Below are 22,499 nucleotides of genomic sequence, written 5' to 3'. Positions count from 1 at the left end.
AGGGTCCACATAATATCCACTTGATATTTTATGGTTTATGAAATTTTATTAACATCAAACGTTATTGTTAGACGTCAATGTAAACTGCAACCGAAATATCGAATTAAACAATTGTGTTAGTAAAGATCACGGCCTATAGAATATAGTATAGTACTGAACCGATTAATACAGCGTGCACGCGCATGCTCCAATGTGGAAACACTTATCCTGCGAACATGCACGCGCGCCACGGCGATGTAAATGGTGCTTTTGAACGTTTCATATTCATAACGTTTCATATTCAGGGTCCCGCAGTGTTCCCGGTGAGATTCCCCTTCCTAATGAGAGGGCGCGCGCGGGGCTGCCTAATTATATCTTCCATGTTCGGTGATGCTTCAGCTGAAGATAAAAAATTGACAGATATCCGACAGGATGGCACGGGCTGTACAGGCTTGTTACCATGACAACAGCCGTTCATCCATCTCTCTCTCTCTCTCTCTCTCTCTCTCTCTCTCTCTCTCTCTCTCTCTCTCTCTCTCTCTCTCTCTCTCTCTCTCTCTCTCTCTCTCTCTCTCTCTCTCTCTCTCTCTCTCTCACCCGCCATCCATTTCTCTCTCTCTTGCTCTCTCCCTCACTCACTCACCCACCATCTCTCTCTTTCTTCCTTTCTCTCTCAAGCCCCCCGTCCCCCCGTCCCCCCCCGTCCCTCCGTCGCGCGCACATATGCACGTACACACACACGCTCGCTCAGACAGGCGCACACCGGGGATCCGTCTTGCTTTGAGATCCGCGCGGTTAAAGAAGAGACGGTAGATTCAGATCCACCGGCAGCCACACCATAGTAGAGTCCAGCCTTCTTACATTTTGAATGGTAAGTATGAAAAAAAGCGGTTTGTTTACATAATTTGCTACCGTTTCTTGTGTGTGTATGCAGGAGGGGGGGGGGGGGGGGGTTGCGGTTATCGTGCAATAACGTTGGATATGCTTCATTGCTAGGTAAAATCATTTTAATTCACGTCATCGGCGGTCAGCTGCTGAACCGGCCGTCGCAGCGTGCACACGTCACGTGTCCCGTTCCTTGTTGGCGTGTTGTCTTTTTTACGACCAGTGGCGATAGCTGTCATCGTAATGTTAATTCATAGCCGTGTAGCCATGGTGAACCCAGCCCCCCTCCTCCTCCCCCTCCTCCCCCCCTCCTCCCCCTCCTCCAATACTCAATGCATTAGTCTAATGAGATGTCTGCAGACAGTGTGTCAGGCTGCAGAACAGATCAGAGCCGCTAACATCCGTGTAGTAAACAGCCTCTGTGTCTTCCCGTCAAGGGCTAGCGGGGGCTGGGTTTTGGTGTGCTGGTCTCTTCTGGGTCCCCTCGTTTTTCCGGGTCTGAACCCGTTCCTATAGAAGGCGGCAGGTAAAGGCAGCGCCGGTGGTAAATATTAGTCCCGTGACAGCCCGATGGAGCATGCATGGCTGCCTTTGTGTAGCTTGAGGGACGGAGCATTGCTGCTATTTCGTCTAGCGGTCTGTGATGTTGTAGTGTAACGTAAGGATAGCCCATATGGCCACGTCTATGTATTCACACTTTGCTCCTCGTCACCTCAACCTCAGCGGTTTTACTTGCTAAAACTTAAGAGAGAAACTCCAAAACCCCAAAAATTATGAATTATGGTTACGGTTTTGTGGGTTTTATGTTTGTGTGTGTTTGGGTTGCCCCCATTTGAGATTGAACGGTGTGTTTGTGTGTTTTTATTGTATCTTTCTCTGCTGTTGTGTCCCCTGTTAGGCATTTTATATTGCAGTTATGCACAAAATGAGCGATATAAATACATTTGATTGATTGACTATGTGTGTGGTGTGTGTGTTTGCGAATGTTTCTGTGTGTGTATGTGCGTATATATATCTGTTTGTGTGTGTGTGTGTGAGTATGTATCCATGCATGTGTGTGTAACTGTGTGTGTTCTGTGTGCGTGTGTGTCTCTATGAGTATGTATCTGTGTCTGTCTGTATATGTGTGTGTGTGTGTGTGTGTGTGTATCTGTATGTATGTGTGTGTTGCTCTGTGTGTATGTGTTTGCATGTCTGTGTGTGTGTGTATCTGTATGTGTGTGTATCTCTGTGTTTGTGTTTGTGTGTATCTGTGTGTGTTTACGTATCTATGTGTGTGTGTGTGTGTGTGTGTGTGTGTGTGTGTGTGTGTGTGTGTGTGTGTGTGTGTGTGTGTGTGTGTGTGTGTGTGTGTGTGTGTGTGTGTGTGTGTGTGTGTGTCCCTCTACCCCCCAGCTCCAGATGAGCGTGCCCCCTGCGGTGGCGTCCTCTGCCCAGAAGACCGACAGCCACGGGGAGATGCAGTCCGCCGCCGTGACCCCCTCCTACCTGCCCAGCCAGGCGGGCGGGAAGATCCCCGGCCGCAAGAGGGGGAGACCCCCGCTCCGCAGCGTAGCCCCCAAGATGGACTTCCCCGGACGCTACCCAGAATCCCTCCCTCCTCTCAAGGTGCCCAAGAAGAGGGGCCGCAAGCCGGGTTTCAAGGTCAGGACGGATAGGGGGAGAGGGGGGGGGGGGGTTTGGTGGGAGTGGAGGGAGGGGGGGGGGGGGGGGGGGGGGGGGGGGGGGGGCGGTTGTGAGATGGGCTCGAGGGGGGTGGGAGATGGGGGAGCTGGGTGTGGGGCAGGGTGCTGGGCTGGGCTGTGGGGGGGGGGGGGGGGGGGGGATGCACAAGGGGTTGGGAGATGGCGGTGCTGGAGGTGGTGGGATTGGGGGGGGGGGGGTGCTTGTGCTGGGGGTGGTGGGGTACTGGAGGTGGGCTGCGGGGGCTGGGTAGTCTGGGTTGATAAATGTGTCTGTTTGTCCGTTTGCCCTTCAGCGGTTGTTGTGGAGAAACGCTGACCGGTTCCAACCTTTGTTCGTTTAAAGTCTGCGGTCGCTTCTCCTCTGTTGGCTCATGCGGTCGTCCTCTCAGTTCACACCGCGCCTGGTCGTTACGGAGCAGCCTCCAGACGAGAGGCTGTTAATGTAACGACTTTACTTATCAACGTGGGGGGGGGGGGGGGGGGGGGACCTCATTATCTGTAGCGTGGAGTCGAAAACGAGCTCTACTAATGACAGCCATTAGGTTTCGGGGCCGTTATCGACCCGTTACCAGCTGTCGGTGTACGCTCTCTCCCAACCGACAAACACGCGCACAAACCAACATGGCCGCTGTTGTCGTCCTTGTCGTTGTCGGCGTTGCCGCGGTGACGCAGCTGAAGCCGCGCATGGTGATGACGCCGCTGGCCATCTCCCCGCCCAGCAGCACGCCGGAGCCCGACATGAGCTCCATCCCACAGGACGCCGCCACCGTCCCGCACTCGGCCACGCCCCAGGTGCTCACAGGTAAGCCACGCCCCCTCTCGGCCTCACAGGTAGACAACTACACCCTCGAGGGATTACAGTGTGGCCACGCCCCCAGGTGCTCACAGGTAAGCCACGCCCCCTCTCGGCCTCACAGGTAGACAACCTAAACCCTCGAGGGATTTCAGTGTGGCCGCGCCCCCAGGTGAGCCATGCCCCCCTCTGTCCATCAGGCAGGTCCAACCCCCAGGTGATTACCGCTAGGTCACACCCCCAAATAAACGGATCAGGCCACGCCTTTTTCTAACTCTCAAGGTAGCTCGCGCCCAGGTGATCACTGGTAGGCCGCAAGCTGCTCCGTCTCGCAGATAGGCCCCGCTCCCCTCTCTGTCACACAGACAGGCCGCACCTCCAGGTGAACGCCGTTAAGCCCCGCCCACAGGTGATCACAGGTGAGGCAGGGGGAGAGCAACCGAAGCCAAGAGACGGCTGGAGGCCGCAGTACGTCCAGGCTGCAACCGGATCCCCTCTAATGGCGTCCATTAATCATCTAAGGAAACGCTCCGTGCTGCTTCCTGGTTTATCCCTCCCTCACTCTCTCCCTTTGTCTCCCTCTTCCACCCTCTTGCTCTTCTTCTTCTCTCTCTCTTTCACTCTCTCCTCTTCACCGTCGTCCTCCAAACTGTCCCCCAAACCTCTGCCCCACTATCTCTGACTCTCGCTTATAATCTCTCTCTCTCTCCCTCCCCCCACCTCTCTCTACCTCTGTCTCTTCTCTCTCTCTCCCTCCCCCCACCTCTTTCTATCCCTCTCTACATCTCTCTTGCTCTCTGCCCCCTGCCTCCCCCTTTCCTCAATCTGTACCTCCCTCTCTCTCCCCCCTACACCTCTCTCTCTCTCTCTCTCTCTCTCTCTCTCTCTCTCTCTCTCTCTCTCTCTCTCTCTCTCTCTCTCTCTCTCTCTCTCTCTCTCTCTCTCTCTCTCTCTCTCTCTCTCTCTCTCTCTCTCTCTCTCTCTCTCTCTCTCTCTCCCCCCCTCCCTCCCTCCCTCCCTCCCTCCCAGTGTGTATCTACATCAACAAGCAGGCCCTGACGGGGCCCAACCTTGACAGGAAGAAGGTGCAGCAGCTCCCAGACCACTTCGGGCCCGACCGGCCCTCGGTGGTCCTGCAGCAGGCCGTGCAGGGCTGCATCGACAGCGCCTTCCAGCAGAAGGCCGTGTTCACCCTGCTCACCCAGGGCTACGGGGGGGAAAAGATCTCAGGTGACATCCCGGCTCCTCTCTCCTCTCTTCTCTTCCCTCTCCCTCATCCCCTCCTCTTCGCTCTGCTCTCTCCCCTCGCCTCTCTCTCTTTTCTACTACCTCCTTTTTCCTCTCTCCTATCTCCCATCTCGCCTCTCCTCTCTTCCCTCTGCTCTACTCTCGCCTCCCCTCTCTCCTCTCCTCTCCCCCCGCTCTCCCCTTTCTTCCCTCCTCTCCACAATCTCTCTGCTCCTCTCTCCTCTCTCCTCTCTAATCTCTCCTCTACTCTCTCTTCTCTCTCCTCTCTTCTCTCTCCTCTCTGCTCTCTCCTCTACTCTCTCTCCTCTCTTCTCTCTCCTCTCTAATCTCTCCTCTACTCTCTCTTCTCTCTTCTCTCTTCTCTCTCCTCTACCCTCTCTCCCCTCTCCTCTCTTCTCTCTCCTCTCTTCTCTACCCTCTCTTCTCTACCCTCTCTTCTCAGAGGAGAGAGGAGAGGTCATCTTTCATGTGCTCATCTTTCATGTGCTCATCTTTCATGTTCTCATCTTTCATGTATTCTCATCTTTCATGGGCTCGTCTTTTATGTGCTCATCTGTCATGTGCTCATCTTTCATGTTCTCTTCTTTCATGTATTCATCTTTCATGTATTCATCTTTCATGTGCTCATCCTCCATGTATCCACCTTTCATGTGCTCATTCTGGTCCCCAGCCACGTTCGACGGCAAGCAGCACCTGCTCAGCCTGCCGGTGGTCAACAGCATCGGGTACGTGCTGCGCTTCCTGAAGAAGCTCTGCCGCAGCCTGCACTGCGAGAACCTGTTCAGCGACCAGCCCATCGGCCCGCACAGTGGGGGGTCCTACCACTCTGACGGTACGCAGACCTGCTGCACCGAGAGCCTTGCACCCACCAGACCTAGAGAATACCTAGAGCCCACCCACCAGAGGAGAGACCTAAACCCCTCAGACCTAGAGACCTAGAGACCTAAACCCCTCAGGCCTAGAGACCTAGAGACCTTCACCCATCAGACCTAGGGACCTAGAGACCTTCACCCATCAGACCTAGGGACCTAGAGACCTTCACCCATGAGACTTGGAGACCTTCACCCATCAGACCGAGAGATTTATGGCGCGTTTCCACTGCAGGGTGCGGAACGGATCGGATCGCAAAGGTGCGGATCGGGTCGCGTTCCCACCGCCAAAAGCGGGCGTGACCCGGACTTTGCCGTACCCGTTCCGGCCTCGTTCTCGGGACTCCTCCGTTGGGGTACCGAAAACGAGACGAGACGCCTGAAAGGGTCCCGGGAAATTCTAGCTACACACCCCCTCCGTTGATTGGTCGACAGAATCATCACTTCCGGGTGACGCGGGGATAAAAACAAACAAACAGTAGCCTCGAGGTATTATTCTTTACAATTAAGATGTCGCGTAAAACGCTTGCTTGGGCGAACAAGGAGGTGGAGACGTTTACGTAGCTGCCGCGGCGATCGACATCCGGCCTACCACAAAGGGTACTGTCGGCAGTGGAAACGCGACCTCGGAACTAAGCTGGGCTATACCGCCCCCTCCCTACCGCACCTTTACGATCCGATCCGTTCCGCACCCTGCAGTGGAAACGCGGCACTAGAGACCTTCACCCATCAGACCTAGGGACCTAGAGACCTGAACCCATCAGACCTAGAGACCTAGAGACCTTCACCCATCAGACCTAGAGACCTAGAGACCTTCACCCATCAGACCTAGAGACCTAGAGACCTTCACCCATCAGACCTAGGGACCTAGAGACCTAAACCCATCAGACCTAGGGACCTAGAGACCTAAACCCATCAGACCTAGAGACCTAAACCCATCAGACCTAGAGACCTTCACCCATCAGACCTAGGGACCTAGAGCCCTACCTAAAGCCCACCCATCGGGCTAGAGACCTAAACCCCTCAGACCTAGAGACCTACCTAGCCCTCCACCCCCCCCCCCCCCCCCCACCAGACCTAGGGACTGACATCGAGAGTTAGAGAGATGGATAGAGACATGGAGAGATGGCTAGTAATGGAGGGATTAGAGAGATTGTTCGAGGTGGAGAGATGGAGAGATGGATAGAGGAGGAGAGAGAGATGGAGAGATGGATATAGAGGAGGAGAGAGAGATGGAGAGATGGATAGAGAGAACAGACAGATGGATAGATTGATAGAGAGATGGAGAGGATGGATCCACCCATCCATCCATCCATCCACGCCTTTCTCCCGGCAGAAACCTCCATGACGGATGAGTACCACATGGACCAGTCCGAGGCCAAGCGCTACTCTGTGGACCCCGGGGACTCCGCCTTCAACTCCATAAGCTCCTCCTACTCGCCAAAGTCCTCCTACGGCTTCCGTGGCCCATCACAGCAGTTCCCCGGCGGCGCGCGGCAGTCGGCCAGCAGCCCCTCCTCCTTCCAGGAGAACAACCGGACAGGTGAGACCCTCCACCTTCCGCACTCAGCCCTCCATCCTCCAGGACCCCCACCCGCCACCCTCCAGGAGAAGCAGAGGACAGGTGAGCCTCTCACCTGTCCTCTGCTTGGACTGCATTTATGCGGCGCTTTTCTTACCAGTGGCCACTCAAAGCGATTTACAACATTGCCGAACATTCTCACACATGCACACATTCACACACCTACGGCGGAGTAAACCATGCAGGGCGGCAAGCCAGCTCGCCGGGGACGGCCAGGTGAGGTGCCTTGCTCAGGGACACCTCGACCCTCTAGGAGGGGCCTGGGATCGAACGAGCAACTTTCCGGTTACCAGCCAACCCGCTGTACCCCCTGAGCCACATGCCGCCCCGGCAGTACTGCAAAGACGTTCTACAGGACAAATGAATCAGACCATCCAGAAAAATGTGGCGAAATTGCGGGAACTTGCAAAAATTGCGGGAACTTGCGAAAAATGCAGCTTTTCGATGACGTTCACGTCACGTAATTACGTCACTTCATAACTTTCCCATGGCAACAGGGGGAAATGGCTGCTCTTGTGTGAAGTAAACGCAACATTTTTCAACTTTCTGCTAAGATTTATGTGACTTTATTGCAACGAAAATGCAGGGATTACGAAATCACGCAAACCCCGCATATTTTGCGCGGAAATCGGCAATTTATGCGGTGAAAGTGCAGCATATTTGAAAAAATGCGGCCCCTGCATGAATATGCAGACTTTGGCTGATTATGCGTTGAATTATGCGATCGCATAATCGCGTTTTTCTGGAGGGACTGATGAATTCGAGTTCATGGATGTTTAGGGAGATGGGGGTGGTTGTTCACAAAGACTTTCTGTTCTCCGGGAGGACCGCCCGTAACACCCGTGAATTGACGTCGATTTAGGACATTGTTCCTAAAAATACTCTACACCAGCCGGCAGGTGAGATGTGTGCACAGGGAGGGGTGATGGTTCCCAGTAACTCCGTAGCAGAGCAACCAAACGCAGAAGTAGTTATATCACCTTTCATGTGCTCACCTTTAACGTGCTCGTCCTTCATTCATTCATCTTTCATATACTTACCTTTCATGTGCTCATTCTCAGCCACGATCGACGGGAGATTTTGTGCGTTAAAGATAAAGTAACTATTTTCCGATAATTGTCATAAAAGCGGAAAAGAAAGACGACAGGATTTACCATGGTGTGCTTGAACACACACACACACACACACACACACACACATTGTGTGTAACCATGGTGTGGGTTGGTGCCGTAAAGAAGGGAAAAACAAGATCGGTACGATAGGAGGCCCACCTAAACACTGAGTGAGCCTGCCTTCTGAACATGACCAAGACAGGTTTGGGTTCACAGGGTTCTGTGGTTCCTGGATACTGCAGGATGGGACAGGGAAGGTGAGAGGTTATAAATGAGGCAGAGTTCTTCTCAGATGTTAGAATTTCAGATCAATTGGGGAGCCTTCAAATAAATCATAATTTATGATTGGGAAAAAATATTTTATCGCCTCAATCACTTAAAATCTCTCCCTCTGACTCTGACCTAATAAAAAAGCTGAAAAATTGTGGAATTCATCCAAGCATTAAACTGATTCCTGTCACAAAACGTCACTTTTCAACTTCACTTGATTAGAGCTTCCACAATGCCTTCGATCATGCTCTGCCAAAGGGTTTTTAAATGCAAACAATTAATGTGTAAAGAGATTTATGAATTAGTTATGTTAATCGTGGATTAATTCAGTCAAATCTGCATTTCTGAAGGAAAGGCTTAGCTTCCTTTCATCTAATAAATAACAAAACAAACATTTCCTGTCAGACCAACAATCAATTCAATCACTCTCTCTCTACCTCTCTCTCTCTCTCACACACACACACACACACACACACACACACACACACACACACACACACACACACACACACACACACACACACACACACACACACACACACACACACACGTCTGTCTCTCTCTACCTCTCTCTCTCCCCCTCCCACACACCTGTCTGTCCCTGTCTCTCTCTCTCTCTCTCTCTCTCTCTCTCTCTCTAGCCTACGGGGGGCCCCAGGAGCCCCAGGACACTAAGGGCCCGCCCCAGAAGGACCCGTCGTCCTGGTCCGTGGAGGACGTGGTCTGGTTCATCCGGGAGGCGGACCCCCACGCGCTGGGGCCCCACGCGGACCTCTTCAGGAAACACGTACGCCTACCCCGTCGTCGTCACGGTTACTGTACTCTAACCCTACAGTGGGAGTTGAACCCCAGACCCCCCACCATGCAACCAATGTATAGCGACCAACAGAAACCTCTCGTCGACCCTTATGCGTGGAACGAGCCCTTTACTAGCAGATCGGTGGGGGGGGGGGGGAAATCAATTGACGATCGAAGCAAACAATCCCAAAACATAGTCGAGACGGAGACATCGCCGGGAGTAAGTGGGCAGGATTCCGAAAACAATTAAGGGGGCGGGATGTGAGGAACCCTGGCCGTGTGGGTGCGACGTTCATTAGCGATGGACAGGAAGGTCTCACCATAACAACTCATGATGTAGGGACACTGATCTCTCACTGGTTTCTGTTTATTCAACACGCAGTGAAGTTGATTGTTCTGACATCTGATGCGTGTGTCTCCCCCTCCTCATGCCTGTGTCTCCCCCCCCCCTCCTCCTCCTCCTGCTTGTTTTTCCTCCCTCCTCATGCCTGTGTCTCCTCCCTCCTCGTCATGACTGTGTCTCCTCCCTCCTCCTCCTCCTCCTCCTCATGCTGTGTCTCCCCCCTCCTCCTCCTCTTGCTGTGTCTCCTCCCTCCTCGTCATGACTGTGTCTTCCCCCTCCTTCTCCTCCTCATGCTGTGTGTCTCCTCCCTCCTCCTCCTCCTTCTCATGCCTGTTTCCCCCCCCTCCTCCTCCTCCTCCTCATGCCTGTGTCTCCCCCCTCCTCCTCCTCCTCCTGCTGTGTGTCTCCCCCCTCCTCCTCCTCCTCCTCCCCCTCCTGCTGTGTGTCTCCCCCCTCCGCCTCCTCTCCCCAGGAGATCGACGGGAACGCCCTGCTCCTGCTGAAGAGCGACATGATCATGAAGTACCTGGGTCTGAAGCTGGGCCCCGCCCTCAAACTGTGCTACCACATCGACAAACTAAAGCAGACCAAGCTCTAGAGGTGCCACGCCCCCTGCCACGACCTTGCCACGCCCCAACCCCCCGTCCCCCGTCCCCGTCCCTGTCCCTGTCCCGATCTGCATGGTCACGTAATCGCCCACCGTCGAGTTTCCCTGGTCACTGTCGTTTTTTTAGACCATCTTTTTTTCAATCTTTTTGTATTCTTTTCGGCACGCCGGGGTTTGATTGAAGTGTTGTCAGTACGCAGGAGCAATCAGCGGCCACGGACACGAGGGGCGGAGAGGGCCACCGGGGCAAGGGCGGAGAGGACGACCGGGGCAAGGGTGGAGGAGAACGTCCACCGCCATCAGGGTGGAGCCTCCACCTCAACACTGGTGTTATGCTGTGGTTTGTTCCGCACACGTTATGCAGCAGTGCATACAGTACAACCATCCATGTATCTATATGCATATATAGATATAGATATGTATACACGCGTTAACAAAGATGCATCAGCTGTGGAATCACAAAGGAGTTTATTTGACTCATGTTGGACTGAATGGCCCAGCGTGTTAATTTATCTATTTATCTTATTATGATTCAAAAACAGTATAAAGGCATAAAGTTAACCGACCTATAAGAGACTTTAGGATTGTTTCATTTTTTATACTGACTTATTTCCTCACATTACTATTTATTGTAAAAAATCTGAAACAAAAAAAGTGAATGGTGCATTTTTTAAATGTATTCTAATTAGTTTGACTATCATTTCAAACATAAAACAATATAATCTAAGATCAGAACGTACAGATAGTGTGTACATATACTACATAGAGGGTCAGAGTCTCTCTTGATGGGGGGGGGGGGGGGGAATGCATTGAGATGCAATTGTGTCATTATGTATATGGTCAATATGCAACGTCCTTTTTATGATAGCCTCTTTGTGTATCGGCTACTCCACCAGCCCATCTAATGGTTTTGGTTACGTGTCTTTTTTTAGGTTTTTAACAGGCATCAGTGTTTCAACTGAGATGCAGGCCCACAGAGGCCCCAGCAACACCGATTTTACACCGAGAAAAAACACAAATGGCCAATACAGATGTCCTTCACTGCTTATGCATAACGTTTCCGGCGTACAGCACCATACATCCTTTTGTAATCCACTGACCTTTGTAAGTGAATGCTGCTGTATTAAAGTCAATGTTAGCCAGGCCTATATAGTGAGATCAAGCTTAGGTCTTTTATTTTGAAAAAACATCAAGAATCCGATAGCTCTACTGGTGCTAAAGTTATCGCTGTATCTAAACTGTATGCTTTTGTGTTTGTGAGATGTAAATAAAATCCACTGTACTGTATGTGTGTATTCAATTAACCAAATCCAGTCATCATTCATTATTGTGCCACGGACAAGATATTTCCTTAAATCATGAATTGGTTTCAAGTTGCAGCTTTATAAAGGCCCTTGTGTAGACTCATTCTGGTCGTGAGAGGCAGGTAAAGATAATGTATTGGATGGTACTAGTGTTTGACGAGAAGGGATCTGACGGACCTCGGTTCTTTATCGATCCATATTGATTCTTAAAACAGTATGCTAGTCCCTGGCACAACCATAACTGGGTCAAATAAATGAGGCGGAAAAAACACGTGACGTATGTCTCTTATTGAGCCAAAAGGTCCATTAACCATCACGGAAAATGCCATATTTTCGGTGCCACGCCATGAGAACCCGTGCCGAACCAGTCCTATATGTCTTCTGCGTCGGTTTGAACTCATCGAATTCAGAGACATAACCAATAAAAAAAAAAAAAACGAAGCCTGGTCACACCCGGTTCTTGGGCACACACGGGCCAATCCTACATAAGCGCAGTCCTTTGGTGTTCGTCGTAATCAAACAGTTTTGGGTTTCAGAGACAAGAGTTGGGCTCCCTGCATCCCTCGTGACGAGCAGAGGCACTGCACGCAGAACGGGAGGAAGAGGAGCGCAGCCTCCTCTGATGCACGCGGGTGACGCCGAGCGCCTCAATTCGCATCGCGCAACAACCCAAGACTCGCGTGGGATCGGTCCCGGCTGCTGTCTCCTGCATCATCGGCCCATAGTGTCGTCTTCCGAATTCCAGCCCGTTTTTTTTTTCGGGATTAAAGAAAGCCAAGTGTGTCCGAATAATAATAATCTAATCCCATTTAGACCGTCGCGTTGATCGAGGAGAGGGGGGCATCGTACTACCGCACGAGCGAGCGCCGATTTGCAGCCATAGAATCACTGGATCCATCCTAAGGTGAGTCCTTAGAACCACTAGATCCATCCTAAGGTGAGTCCTCATCTATTATGGACGCAACGGAATGCAACCCGTTTGGGAAAATGTTAAAAATCCGCATTCAGACGGCTGGCGTTAATGTAGCCCATCAGGTTGTATAACGTTGTCTGGGAATAAACGACAGTGGTGAGGGTTGGCATGCTATCTGGAGGATAGCCGGGTACCTGCGCATCCCTTAACACGAAAACATTTCATTTTTACGCAATAACCAGGAGGGATGTTACAGAGACGTGACAATACGCCGTCGAAATCATACGCTGGGACGTCTTTTGGGTGGTTTTCCACCGCGACGTGGGGGTGCTACAGATGGAACGGTTTGGTGTTTGAAAAAAAAATAGGCCAAATGGCAACGCATTTTGACGCGTTTTTTCCCCCATTGCGCTTGGAAAGATGTAACTGGGAACAGGGTGAGAGGGTCTAATAGCGTAAAAAAAAAACGTCTCACTGCGTCGTTTCCATCGGAATGCAGTATAGCGTCCACCGAGACGGGGGGCTTCGGTGGCACCCCCCAACATGTCATTTCACACAGCGTCCAAAAATAAATAGCTACGATTTCTATTTGACAGAATATTTGATCAATCCGTCATCGCCTTGGCGCGTACGGTAGGCTATTACGACGATATGAACGACCAAGAGCCAAACACCCTGCCCAAAGCATAAGCCTCTCTGCCGAGACAGTTCGTTAATGGCTGTTCCTCTCGGCAGGTGAGCGCTTTGTTTTTATAATCTTCCTGCTAAACATTTGTCCTCAAGGTCATCCAACGCAGACTCTGGTGGACAGGAGCAGCTGCATCCATTCCCTAATGAGGGCAATAGGCTGCTAATCGTTACTCTGGCCGGGTTATAAACGCACAACATGTGTCCCGGGTGTTCACAGGGGCAGCAGGAGGCAGGCTGTGCGTTGCGCTGATTTTGGACGCAGCATCACGCGTTTCTGTGCAGTTTTTTCACCCAAAAGGCCCCAAACCAATGCAGTGTAGTCGAGGCGTCTGGTCTCAGCAGCTCTGTTCTGCTGCGCACACCCCTCAGACCATTGCCTCATCATGTCTTCTCCGGTCCCCCTAGACGTTCTCTCCGTCTTAAAAAAAAACCCCACCAGCATGAGGGGTTCGCCCGGCCCTGTTGGGGGTCTCATTTTGATGCATTATGCACCGCGGACAACACACACCGGGAAACCGTGTTCTGTCGCTCGCCGCAAGCGTGCAAGCGTCCACCGTGAAGGGGGGCTGCTGGGTGCCATCCCGCACTGGACAAGGAGCCGGGATGCTTATAGAGGTGTGTGTGTGTGTGTGCGTGTGTGCGTGTGTGTGTGCGTGCGTGTGCGTGTGGTCGGTGTTAACGAAACATAACAACAACCCACTCATCTCGGCCTCTACGTCGGTGTCCGTGTCGGCCTGTGTGTGGTTTCGATTCGTCTTTTTGTGGCCAAACAATGAATCCATCTGGGGCGGCCCCCTCAAGCCCGGGACGTCAATGTTCACCCTCTCACCCTCTCACCCTCTCACCCCCCGTTCATCAGCCGTATTGATCCCCTCCCCCGTGTGAGGCGGCCCGGCTGCGTTGTGTAGCACAGTGGCGGGGCAGGGCGGTTGTTGTCACTACGGAGAGAGGTTTACGGGACAGAGGCTGGCCATGGAAACCAGATAGGACTGATCGAAACCTCTGACCTCTGACGGCTTCTGCACGACAACGCTGATGGCCTCGCTCCAGCGTGTGTGTGTGTGTGTGTGTGTGTGTGTGTGTGTGTGTGTGTGTGTGTGTGTGTGTGTGTGTGTGTGTGTGTGTGTGTGTGTGTGTGTGTGTGTGTGTGTGTGTGTGTGTTTGTGTGTGTGTGCATGGTTGACTGTGCATGCGTTTTTGAGTGTGTGTATGCCTGAGCGAGGGGGCCTACGTGTGCGTGTGTGTGTATGTTGTGTGTCTATGCGTTTTTGTGTGTGTGGGTGTGTGTGTGCATGGTTGACTGTGCGTGCGTTTTTGAGTGTGTGTATGCCTGAGCGAGGGGGCCTACGTGTGCGTGTGTGTGTGTGTATGTTGAGTGTCCATGCGTTTGTGTGTGCGTGCATGCCTGCGCATATGTGCCATGTGCCTACGCATGTGTGTGTCTGTGTGTGTGTTGTTTGTGTGCCTGCAAGCGTGTGCCAAAGCATGCGTGTGTGTGTTATGTGTGCGTGCATGCATGCCTACATGCATGTGCCAAAGCACATGTGTGTGTGTGTGTGTTGTGTGCGTGTTTGTGTGGTGCGTGCAGGCAGGCATGTCTGTGTGTGCGTGTCCCTTGGCGTGTGTGTGTGTGTGTGTGCGCGAGTATCTGCATGCGTTGGTGTGTGCGTGTGCGTGTAAGTGTGTCACCGGTTCAGGGTCTGGCCCCAGCAGAGCCGTAGAGATCCAAAACAGGCGGGGCGCGTCATGAGCACTGACACAGACCTCCGCCGGCACCCGTCCCCGCTGATAACACGGGGGCCTCGGTGGGCCTCATCCACGCGCCTCATCCCCTGTGTCCTCCCCCCCCCCCCCCCCCTACCTGCCATAGGAGGAGCACCATGGGCAAACAGAACAGCAAGCTGACCCCGGAGGTCATGGAGGACCTGGTGAAGAACACGGAGTTCAACGAGCACGAGCTGAAGCAGTGGTACAAAGGCTTTCTGAAGGACTGCCCCAGCGGCCGCCTCAACCTGGACGAGTTCCAGCAGCTCTACGTCAAGGTGTGTGTGTGTGTGTGTGTGTGTGTGTGTGTGTGTGTGTGTGTGTGTGTGTGTGTGTGTGTGTGTGTGTGTGTGTGTGTGTGTGTGTGTGTGTGTGTATTCGTGTGTGTGTGGTTTGTGTATTCGTGTTTGTTTGTGTGTGTGTGTGTGTGTGTGTATGTATGTGTGTGTGTGTGTGTGTGTGCGTGTGTGCGTGCATTAAAGAGTGACCGAACGTTTACGAGGAAAACTCTAGGAAACAGCGCCCCCTCTGGCCAAATAGGTGTGTTGCAGTGGCTGATTATTGCATAACCTGCCGTTGGATCGGGTCCCTTGTGGTTTTATTAATTATTGGTCTGTAAAGGAGCTCTACTGCAGAGAAAACTAAATCACCATTTTTTTTATATTTCATATATTTTCCCTTTTAATCAAAACATCCCTGAAATAGAGGTCTTTCATTTACATTTACAATTAGGACATTTAGCAGACGCTTTTATCCAAAGCGACTTAAAAGTATGTCGGTGAACTGAAAGGTCATCACTCCTATAGCCAGCAACTAACAGCCATCTGAAGAATCTGGACTTTTATTTTGAAGTCGTGTCCTTGCTGTAGGGGCAACCCCACACCTTTCGAATCGAGAGCCAAGCGGCCAACCTTCTCTCTCTTCCTCCTCCCTCCCTCGTTCCCTAGTTCTTCCCGTACGGCGACGCCTCCAAATTTGCCCAACACGCCTTCAGGACCTTCGACAAGAACAGCGACGGCACCATCGACTTCCGAGAGTTCATCTGCGCCCTGTCCATCACGTCCCGGGGCAGCTTCGAGCAGAAGCTCAACTGGGCCTTCAACATGTACGACCTGGACGGGGACGGCAAGATCACCCGGGTGGAGATGCTGGAGATCATCGAGGTAACTTTACCACTAACGGCCCTCTCAAGGATCAAGACTTTTATTCTGACGTTGTCTCCTGAGTGTAGGGTTAGCGAGAGAGCGAGAGAGAGCGAACTGGCCAACCACATCTCCGTCCCCGTTCCCCTAGTTCTTCCCTTACTTCAAAATAAAGGTCTGCGAGGGACCTCTGTGTCCCGGAGGGGCAGTTAGGAGAGAAGGGGACAGTGAGGAGGGTAGGAGGGACAGTGAGGAGAGAAGGGGACAGTGAGGAGGGTAGGAGACAGCGAGGAGAGGAGGAGGGACAGTGAGGAGGGACAGTGAAGAGAGAAGGAGACAGTGAGGAGGGGAGGAGGGACAGTGAGGAGAGACAGTGAGGAGGGACATTGAGGAGAGACAGTGAGGAGAGACAGTGAGGAGGAGACAGTGAGGAGGAGACAGTGAGGAGAGACAGTGAGGAGAGACAGTGAGGAGAGACAGTGAGGAGGAGAGAAGGGGACAGTTAGGAGGGGAGGAGGGACGATGAGGAGGAGACGGTGAGGAGGAGACAGTGAGGAGAGACAGTGAGGAGAGACAGTGAGGAGGAGACAGTGAGGAGAGACAGTGAGGAGGAGACAGTGAGGAGGAGACAGTGAGGAGAGACAGTGAGGAGGAGACAGGGAGGAAAGACAGTGAGGAGGAGACAGTGAGGAGGAGACAGTGAGGAGAGACAGTGAGGAGGAGACAGTGAGGAGGAGACAGTGAGGAGAGACAGTGAGGAGAGACAGTGAGGAGGAGACAGTGAGGAGAGACAGTGAGGAGGAGACAGTGAGGAGGAGACAGTGAGGAGAGACAGTGAGGAGAGACAGTGAGGAGAGACAGTGAGGAGGAGGAGGAGGAGGGACAGTTAGGAGAGACAGTGAGGAGAGACAGTGAGGAGGAGGAGGAGGAGGGACAGTTAGGAGAGACAGTGAGGAGAGAAAGTGAGAAGGAGACAGTGAGGAGAGACAGTTGAGAGATAGTGAGGAGAGACAGTTGAGAGACAGTGAGGAGAGACAGTGAAGAGGGACTAATAAACAACTAATAAGCTAAATGACGACACTTTTGAGGTGACGTAGGATGTAACACACATATGAATGATTTATTGGCCTGTTTGATACAAAATGAATCATCCTCGGTGCGTTTATTCATCAAGAGCAATAATAATATACAATTGATTTATATAGCGCTTTTTTAAATGATCAAAGCCGGTTTACAGGGTGAACCCAAAATCATTTGCATTTTTAATATTTAATAAGAACATATATAAGTCAAACGATAAAAAGGCAAGCAGGGGAGGGAAGGGAAGGAGCCGATGTGGTGAAAGCGATCTTAAGGAGGTGGGTTTTGAGTGTGCATCGATCCCAATCCTACTACATCCTATAATAAAGAACCGTTCTTAGAACACACAGGATTCCAAGCTGGCATGACCGGCCTGCATGTAGCGCACGCACACACGGCACGGTCCCCGCCGACGGCCAGCGTCCTGTGAGTGAGTCTCTCTCATTGCCTCCCACGATGTCCCCCGCAGGCCATCTACAAGATGGTGGGAACGGTGATCATGATGAAGATGAACGAGGACGGCCTGACGCCGGAGCAGCGCGTGGACCGCATCTTCTCCAAGATGGACAAGAACAACGACGACCAGATCTCTTTGGACGAGTTTAAGGAGGCGGCCAAGAGCGACCCCTCCATCGTTCTGCTCCTGCAGTGCGACATGCAGAAGTGAGCGCGCCCCCCCCCCCCCCCCCCCCCACCACACACCCCCGCCCCGCCCCCATCAAAACGCCCCCGTCCACCGTGTCCAGTCTGTTTCCTCTCGCACGCACACACACAAACACACACACACACATACACACACACACACACACACACACACACACACACACACACATACAAGCACACAAACAAGCACTCACACGTACGCACTCACACTCACACTCTCTTTCACTCTCACTCTCACTCTCTCCGGACAGCAGCAGCAGCAGCAGCAGCAGCTCACGATTTGATGTTAGATTCTCTGCCATTTCCACAGGAAAATAACGAACAAAAAAACGACAAAAAAAAAATAATGCTTGGACTATTTTTTCAATGGACTCGCTTCTTGTGGTCGTATGCATGAGAATGTAAAAGGCTGAATCATCTCTCTTATAGCTCAACGATATCATACGTACACACACACACACACACACACACACACACACACACACACGCACCTATACATCCCCCCCTTCACCTCGTAGCTTGTAAATCAGTGGAGCACTGCATTTATGAATTATGTCCCCCGACGTATATCTAGGACACCTCCATCACACCCCACCCACCCCAACGCACCACCCACCCCAACGCTCCGCCTTCAAACCAGCCGGTGGTCACTGCTGAAGCTAATGTATGCTTTATATAAATAGTACCAAGACAATAACTCCTATGATAATTGTAACTGTCTACTGTTCAGACCTCGGACGGGAGGATCACAACACACACACACACACACACACACACACATACACACATACATACACACACACACACACACACACACACACACATACACACACACACGCACACACACATACATACACACACACACACACACACACACACACACACACAAACAAACACACACACATTGGGGAGTGTCAGTTCTTTGCATGCAGTTATTATGTGTCAGAAAAATATTGATAATATATATATATATATATATATGAATATATATAATCTCTTACCTTTTGCATCCTTAGGTGGGTATAAAAACGAGTGTCCCTACAGAATTTGTTTAGTATTGTTGCATGGGATGTACAGTGTGTGGTAAATAAGTACATTACGTCACCTGATACCGGACGATGGTCCCCTTCTCACCCCATCGCACACGCACCTGTGCCTCTTGAGTTGTTGCTTTTCTCTTCATGGTTTGTGTTTTACTTTGAAGGACAACGGAGGAGTCACATTGTGTGTTTGGTTCCCACCCCTTGGCTTGGATTCAGTTATGATTTGCGTCGGTGACTAAGCGATAAACCGCGGCGTCCATGTTGTGGTCGACGCCGTCCGCCGTCGAACAGCGACGAGAGACAAAATGGCGTCTAACATCATTAGACACATTACGCATTACCCGCATTTACAACCTGAACGTCGTTGGAATATCTCCCCTCTCCCCCACCACCGCCGCAGCCACCGTCACATGATTTCAACTCTAGTAACTTTACAGAGGACATATCACTATGTTTACAGAAATAAAATATACAAAAAGAGCACTACAAAAACGATTTACAATCTTTAGGGCTTTGAACCTCGAAGCTACGCGAGCACGTTCTCCACAAGTGGGGGGAGAGGCGACGAAAGTTCAAAGCCTGTTTCAAAGTATGTTTACTGGACACACTGCATTCCGATACCTATAGTTATAATATTAATAAGAATAAAAAAATAACTTTATAACGAGATTAACTTTTTATTGATTGTCTCATTTTATAATCCGTTAGGTCTTTTCAGAGATTATCAGTGGTGCAGACTCTTGGAGGAAGGAGGACTTTCCCTACTTTAAACATGGCCGCCGTGGCGACGTAGGCTACTGCTAACGTTAGCTGCGCTAGCTCTCCTCATTTCAACACTTTCAACAGCCCCCCCCATACCGATTGTAGGCTATGCAAGCAAGGACTGGGTGTCTAGCTAGGCGTTCGTTCCTATACGGTAATGGGATATGCTGAATGATTTACGGTAGAAAATATTTTATTGAGACCAACACCCCCTCAAATCCCCCCATGGGTACCGTCTCTATAATTGATCCAGTCCAATCCCACCGCCATGTCAACACCTTCTCGTCTGGTCGATGTTTATATGACAAATCCAACCACAAAGTGAGTGTGTTTCTGTTCTGTTATTTTCTACATGTGGCATGTGTTGCACCAAATGACTTCTGTAGTGACTGAAACTAAATAAAACTTCAATGGGCTTTTTCAAAAGACACGGCGGGGCCAACGCTGGCTGGTTCATGGTGTGTGGGTCCCGGGGACTAGGGCAGAGGGCCCCTGGGGCGGCCGGCCCCTAGAGCGGCCGGCCCCTGGAGAACTGGGCCCCTGGAGTAGCAGGCCCCTAGAGCCGAAGGCCCCTGGAGCAGTAGGCCCCTGGGGAGGCGTCTACAGGGCCACACTCTGACAGATAGCTCTATGAGGGGTCATTGAGGAGCGGGTAGGGGTTAGACAGTCTACTCTGATACAGGTCACTAGGAGCAGGTAGGGGTTAGACAGTCTACTCTGATACAGGTCACTAGGAGCAGGTAGGGGTTAGACTGTTAACTCAAATATAGCTCACTAGGAGCAGGTAGGGATTGGACAGTCTACTCTGATACAGGTCACTAGGAGCAGGTAGGGGTTACACAGTCTACTCTGATGCAGGTCACTCGGAGCAGGTAGGGGTTACACAGTCTACTCTGATACAGGTCACTAGGAGCAGGTAGGGGTTGGACAGTCTACTCTAATACAGGTCACTAAGGAGCAGGTAGGGGTAAGAGACAGTAAACTCAGATGCAGGTCATTAAGGAGCAGGTAGGGGTTGGACAGTCTACTCTGATACAGGTCACTAAGGAGCAGGTAGGGATTGGACAGTCTACTCTGATACAGGTCACTAGGAGCAGGTAGGGGTTACACAGTCTACTCTGATACAGGTCACTCGGAGCAGGTAGGGGTTACACAGTCTACTCTGATACAGGTCACTAGGAGCAGGTAGGGGTTACACAGTCTACTCTGATACAGGTCACTAGGAGCAGGTAGGGGTTGGACAGTCTACTCTAATACAGGTCACTAGGAGCAGGTAGGGGTTACACAGTCTACTCTGATACAGGTCACTCGGAGCAGGTAGGGGTTACACAGTCTACTCTGATACAGGTCACTAGGAGCAGGTAGGGGTTACACAGTCTACTCTGATACAGGTCACTAGGAGCAGGTAGGGGTTGGACAGTCTACTCTAATACAGGTCACTAAGGAGCAGGTAGGGGTAAGAGACAGTAAACTCAGATGCAGGTCATTAAGGAGCAGGTAGGGGTTACACAGTCTACTCTGGTACAGGTCACTAAGGAGCAGGTAGGGGTTAGACAGTTTACTCAGATACAGGTCGTTAAGGAAAAGGTAGGGGGTAGAAATCTTGCTAGTTAGTTTGGGGACATTGAGGATTGAACGCAGTTCCTTTTCAACTGATAGACACAGGCCCTATCCACGAGGGTGCAGCAAAAAAACTGGTATCCGTATAGGCTGGAGACCAGGAGGAGCCATAGTCTCTATTCATACAGACGCCATATTGGTTAGTTGGTAACCCTCACTATCATCCACTGCATCCCATTCCGCTCTGAGAATGTACACACTGCGAACTCACACAGAAGTCAGAGATTAAACCTACCGAAGAGGCAAACAAAACTGCCGCCAACATTCATTTTAAGATTTATTTGATGGCATTTTATTGTAGAGGGAGATAGAGAGGAGGACATGCAGCAGAGGTACCACAGGGCAGGAATCAAACCCGGGTCGCTGCGTTCAGGACCTGCACGCTATGCGCTCTACCCGGTGTACCATCGGGGTGCCCCAGCAGCCGCCGACATTCCTGTCTGCAACACAACCCCCGGGATGTGAGCCATCGACCTGCGCGACGTAAAGAAAGCCCGAGAGCAGCCCCTCTATGTGGACGTTTCCCCGGTGAATAACAAACATTTAGTCGTACAGAAATCTGATGCCTGAGCCTCTAGTTTGGCACAAACACGAGACAGCGAACATATCCGCCGGGGTTTTGTGCACACAAACGGTTTGTGGTTGTTTGAGGATCCCTGCACGAGCCCGCCGAGTCGGGGCTATCTGTGCGAATCATCATGTATCAGTTTCAGCTCTTATCGTACACACGGAGAGATGGTCTAAATATAGACACCAGACCAGTAGCACCCATCCATCACTTGCCTGAGCATGGATCCATTATTCAGCCATTATAGTAGGAAGTCTTCTCCTAGGAAACCATTCCTCCCATATAGACGATTGTCTAACATCAGCTTGAAAAAGATGCTTCTCTACCTCACAATTTTCATGATATCGTCCTCTTACGAGCTAGGGGCTTCTTGCTCAAGGATGCCTTGACAGTTAGACCACGAACAGGTACCACAGACAGGTACCACATACAGGATACCACAGACAGTTAGACCACAGGCAGGTAGACCACAGACATGCTGGGATCGAACCCAGAACCTCTGGGCTACCCTAGACAATCCTGGTCCATTCTGCATCAAAGCGATGTATGACAATTAATAATCAGCAATACTGATTAAAATTCAGCTCACATAGAAAGGTAATTGCATATGCTTGGCGCAGTAGGATAGTCCTTGTCATCTACGGCCTACTCCGTTAAAAAAAATATTCATCCCTGTGTGAAATGAGCATACTGGGTGAAACAACACCATATTCTTTATGATTCCCCATAACTGTCTGAAACTATCATAAACTACACAGAACATTTTTGAAATGCCAAAA

General features: G+C 51.3%; 2 protein-coding genes across 6 annotated transcripts; both read left to right on the top strand.

Moving 5' to 3' along the window:
- Nucleotides 1-748: 748 nt before the first annotated feature.
- Nucleotides 749-11,730, top strand: LOC130382902 (sex comb on midleg-like protein 4). Of its 5 annotated transcripts, none has more exons than XM_056590868.1 (10): nucleotides 749-850; nucleotides 2,260-2,472; nucleotides 3,222-3,351; nucleotides 4,372-4,572; nucleotides 5,261-5,422; nucleotides 6,796-7,002; nucleotides 9,065-9,210; nucleotides 10,037-10,164; nucleotides 10,365-10,511; nucleotides 11,104-11,730. In XM_056590868.1, exons 1-8 carry the CDS (start codon nucleotides 848-850, stop codon nucleotides 10,160-10,162), a joined length of 1,188 nt encoding a protein of 395 aa, XP_056446843.1. In that variant the 5' UTR covers nucleotides 749-847; the 3' UTR covers nucleotides 10,163-10,164; nucleotides 10,365-10,511; nucleotides 11,104-11,730. The 5 variants fall into 5 exon arrangements, with proteins under 5 accessions (XP_056446843.1, XP_056446839.1, XP_056446840.1 ...); XM_056590864.1 differs by having other exon boundaries at nucleotides 2,260-2,508; XM_056590866.1 differs by lacking the exon at nucleotides 749-850 and adding an exon at nucleotides 1,206-1,390 and having other exon boundaries at nucleotides 2,260-2,508.
- Nucleotides 11,731-12,297: 567 nt separating this feature from the next.
- vsnl1b (visinin-like 1b) lies at nucleotides 12,298-17,731 on the top strand. The gene is made up of 4 exons (XM_056590916.1): nucleotides 12,298-12,379; nucleotides 14,949-15,120; nucleotides 15,790-16,005; nucleotides 17,534-17,731. The coding sequence occupies exons 2-4, from the start codon at nucleotides 14,959-14,961 to the stop codon at nucleotides 17,729-17,731; spliced, it is 576 nt and encodes a 191-aa protein (XP_056446891.1). The 5' UTR covers nucleotides 12,298-12,379; nucleotides 14,949-14,958.
- The last annotated feature ends 4,768 nt before the right edge of the window (nucleotides 17,732-22,499 follow it).

The sequence above is a fragment of the Gadus chalcogrammus genome, chromosome 5 (genome assembly GCF_026213295.1).
Source record: "Gadus chalcogrammus isolate NIFS_2021 chromosome 5, NIFS_Gcha_1.0, whole genome shotgun sequence".
Classification (NCBI taxonomy): Eukaryota; Metazoa; Chordata; class Actinopteri; order Gadiformes; family Gadidae; genus Gadus; species Gadus chalcogrammus.
Note: the sequence above shows the minus strand (reverse complement) of the source record. Positions and strands in the feature narration are given on the sequence as shown.

Coding starts and splice junctions, on each gene's coding strand:
- LOC130382902 (XM_056590864.1), top strand. Junction 5,423..6,795: donor GGGGTCCTACCACTCTGACG/GTACGCAGACCT, acceptor TTCTCCCGGCAG/AAACCTCCATGACGGATGAG. Junction 9,211..10,036: donor CGGACCTCTTCAGGAAACAC/GTACGCCTACCC, acceptor TCCTCTCCCCAG/GAGATCGACGGGAACGCCCT.
- vsnl1b (XM_056590916.1), top strand. CDS start 14,959: ATGGGCAAACAGAACAGCAAGCTGACCCCGGAGGTCATGGAGGACCTG. Junction 15,121..15,789: donor TCCAGCAGCTCTACGTCAAG/GTGTGTGTGTGT, acceptor CTCGTTCCCTAG/TTCTTCCCGTACGGCGACGC. Junction 16,006..17,533: donor AGATGCTGGAGATCATCGAG/GTAACTTTACCA, acceptor TGTCCCCCGCAG/GCCATCTACAAGATGGTGGG.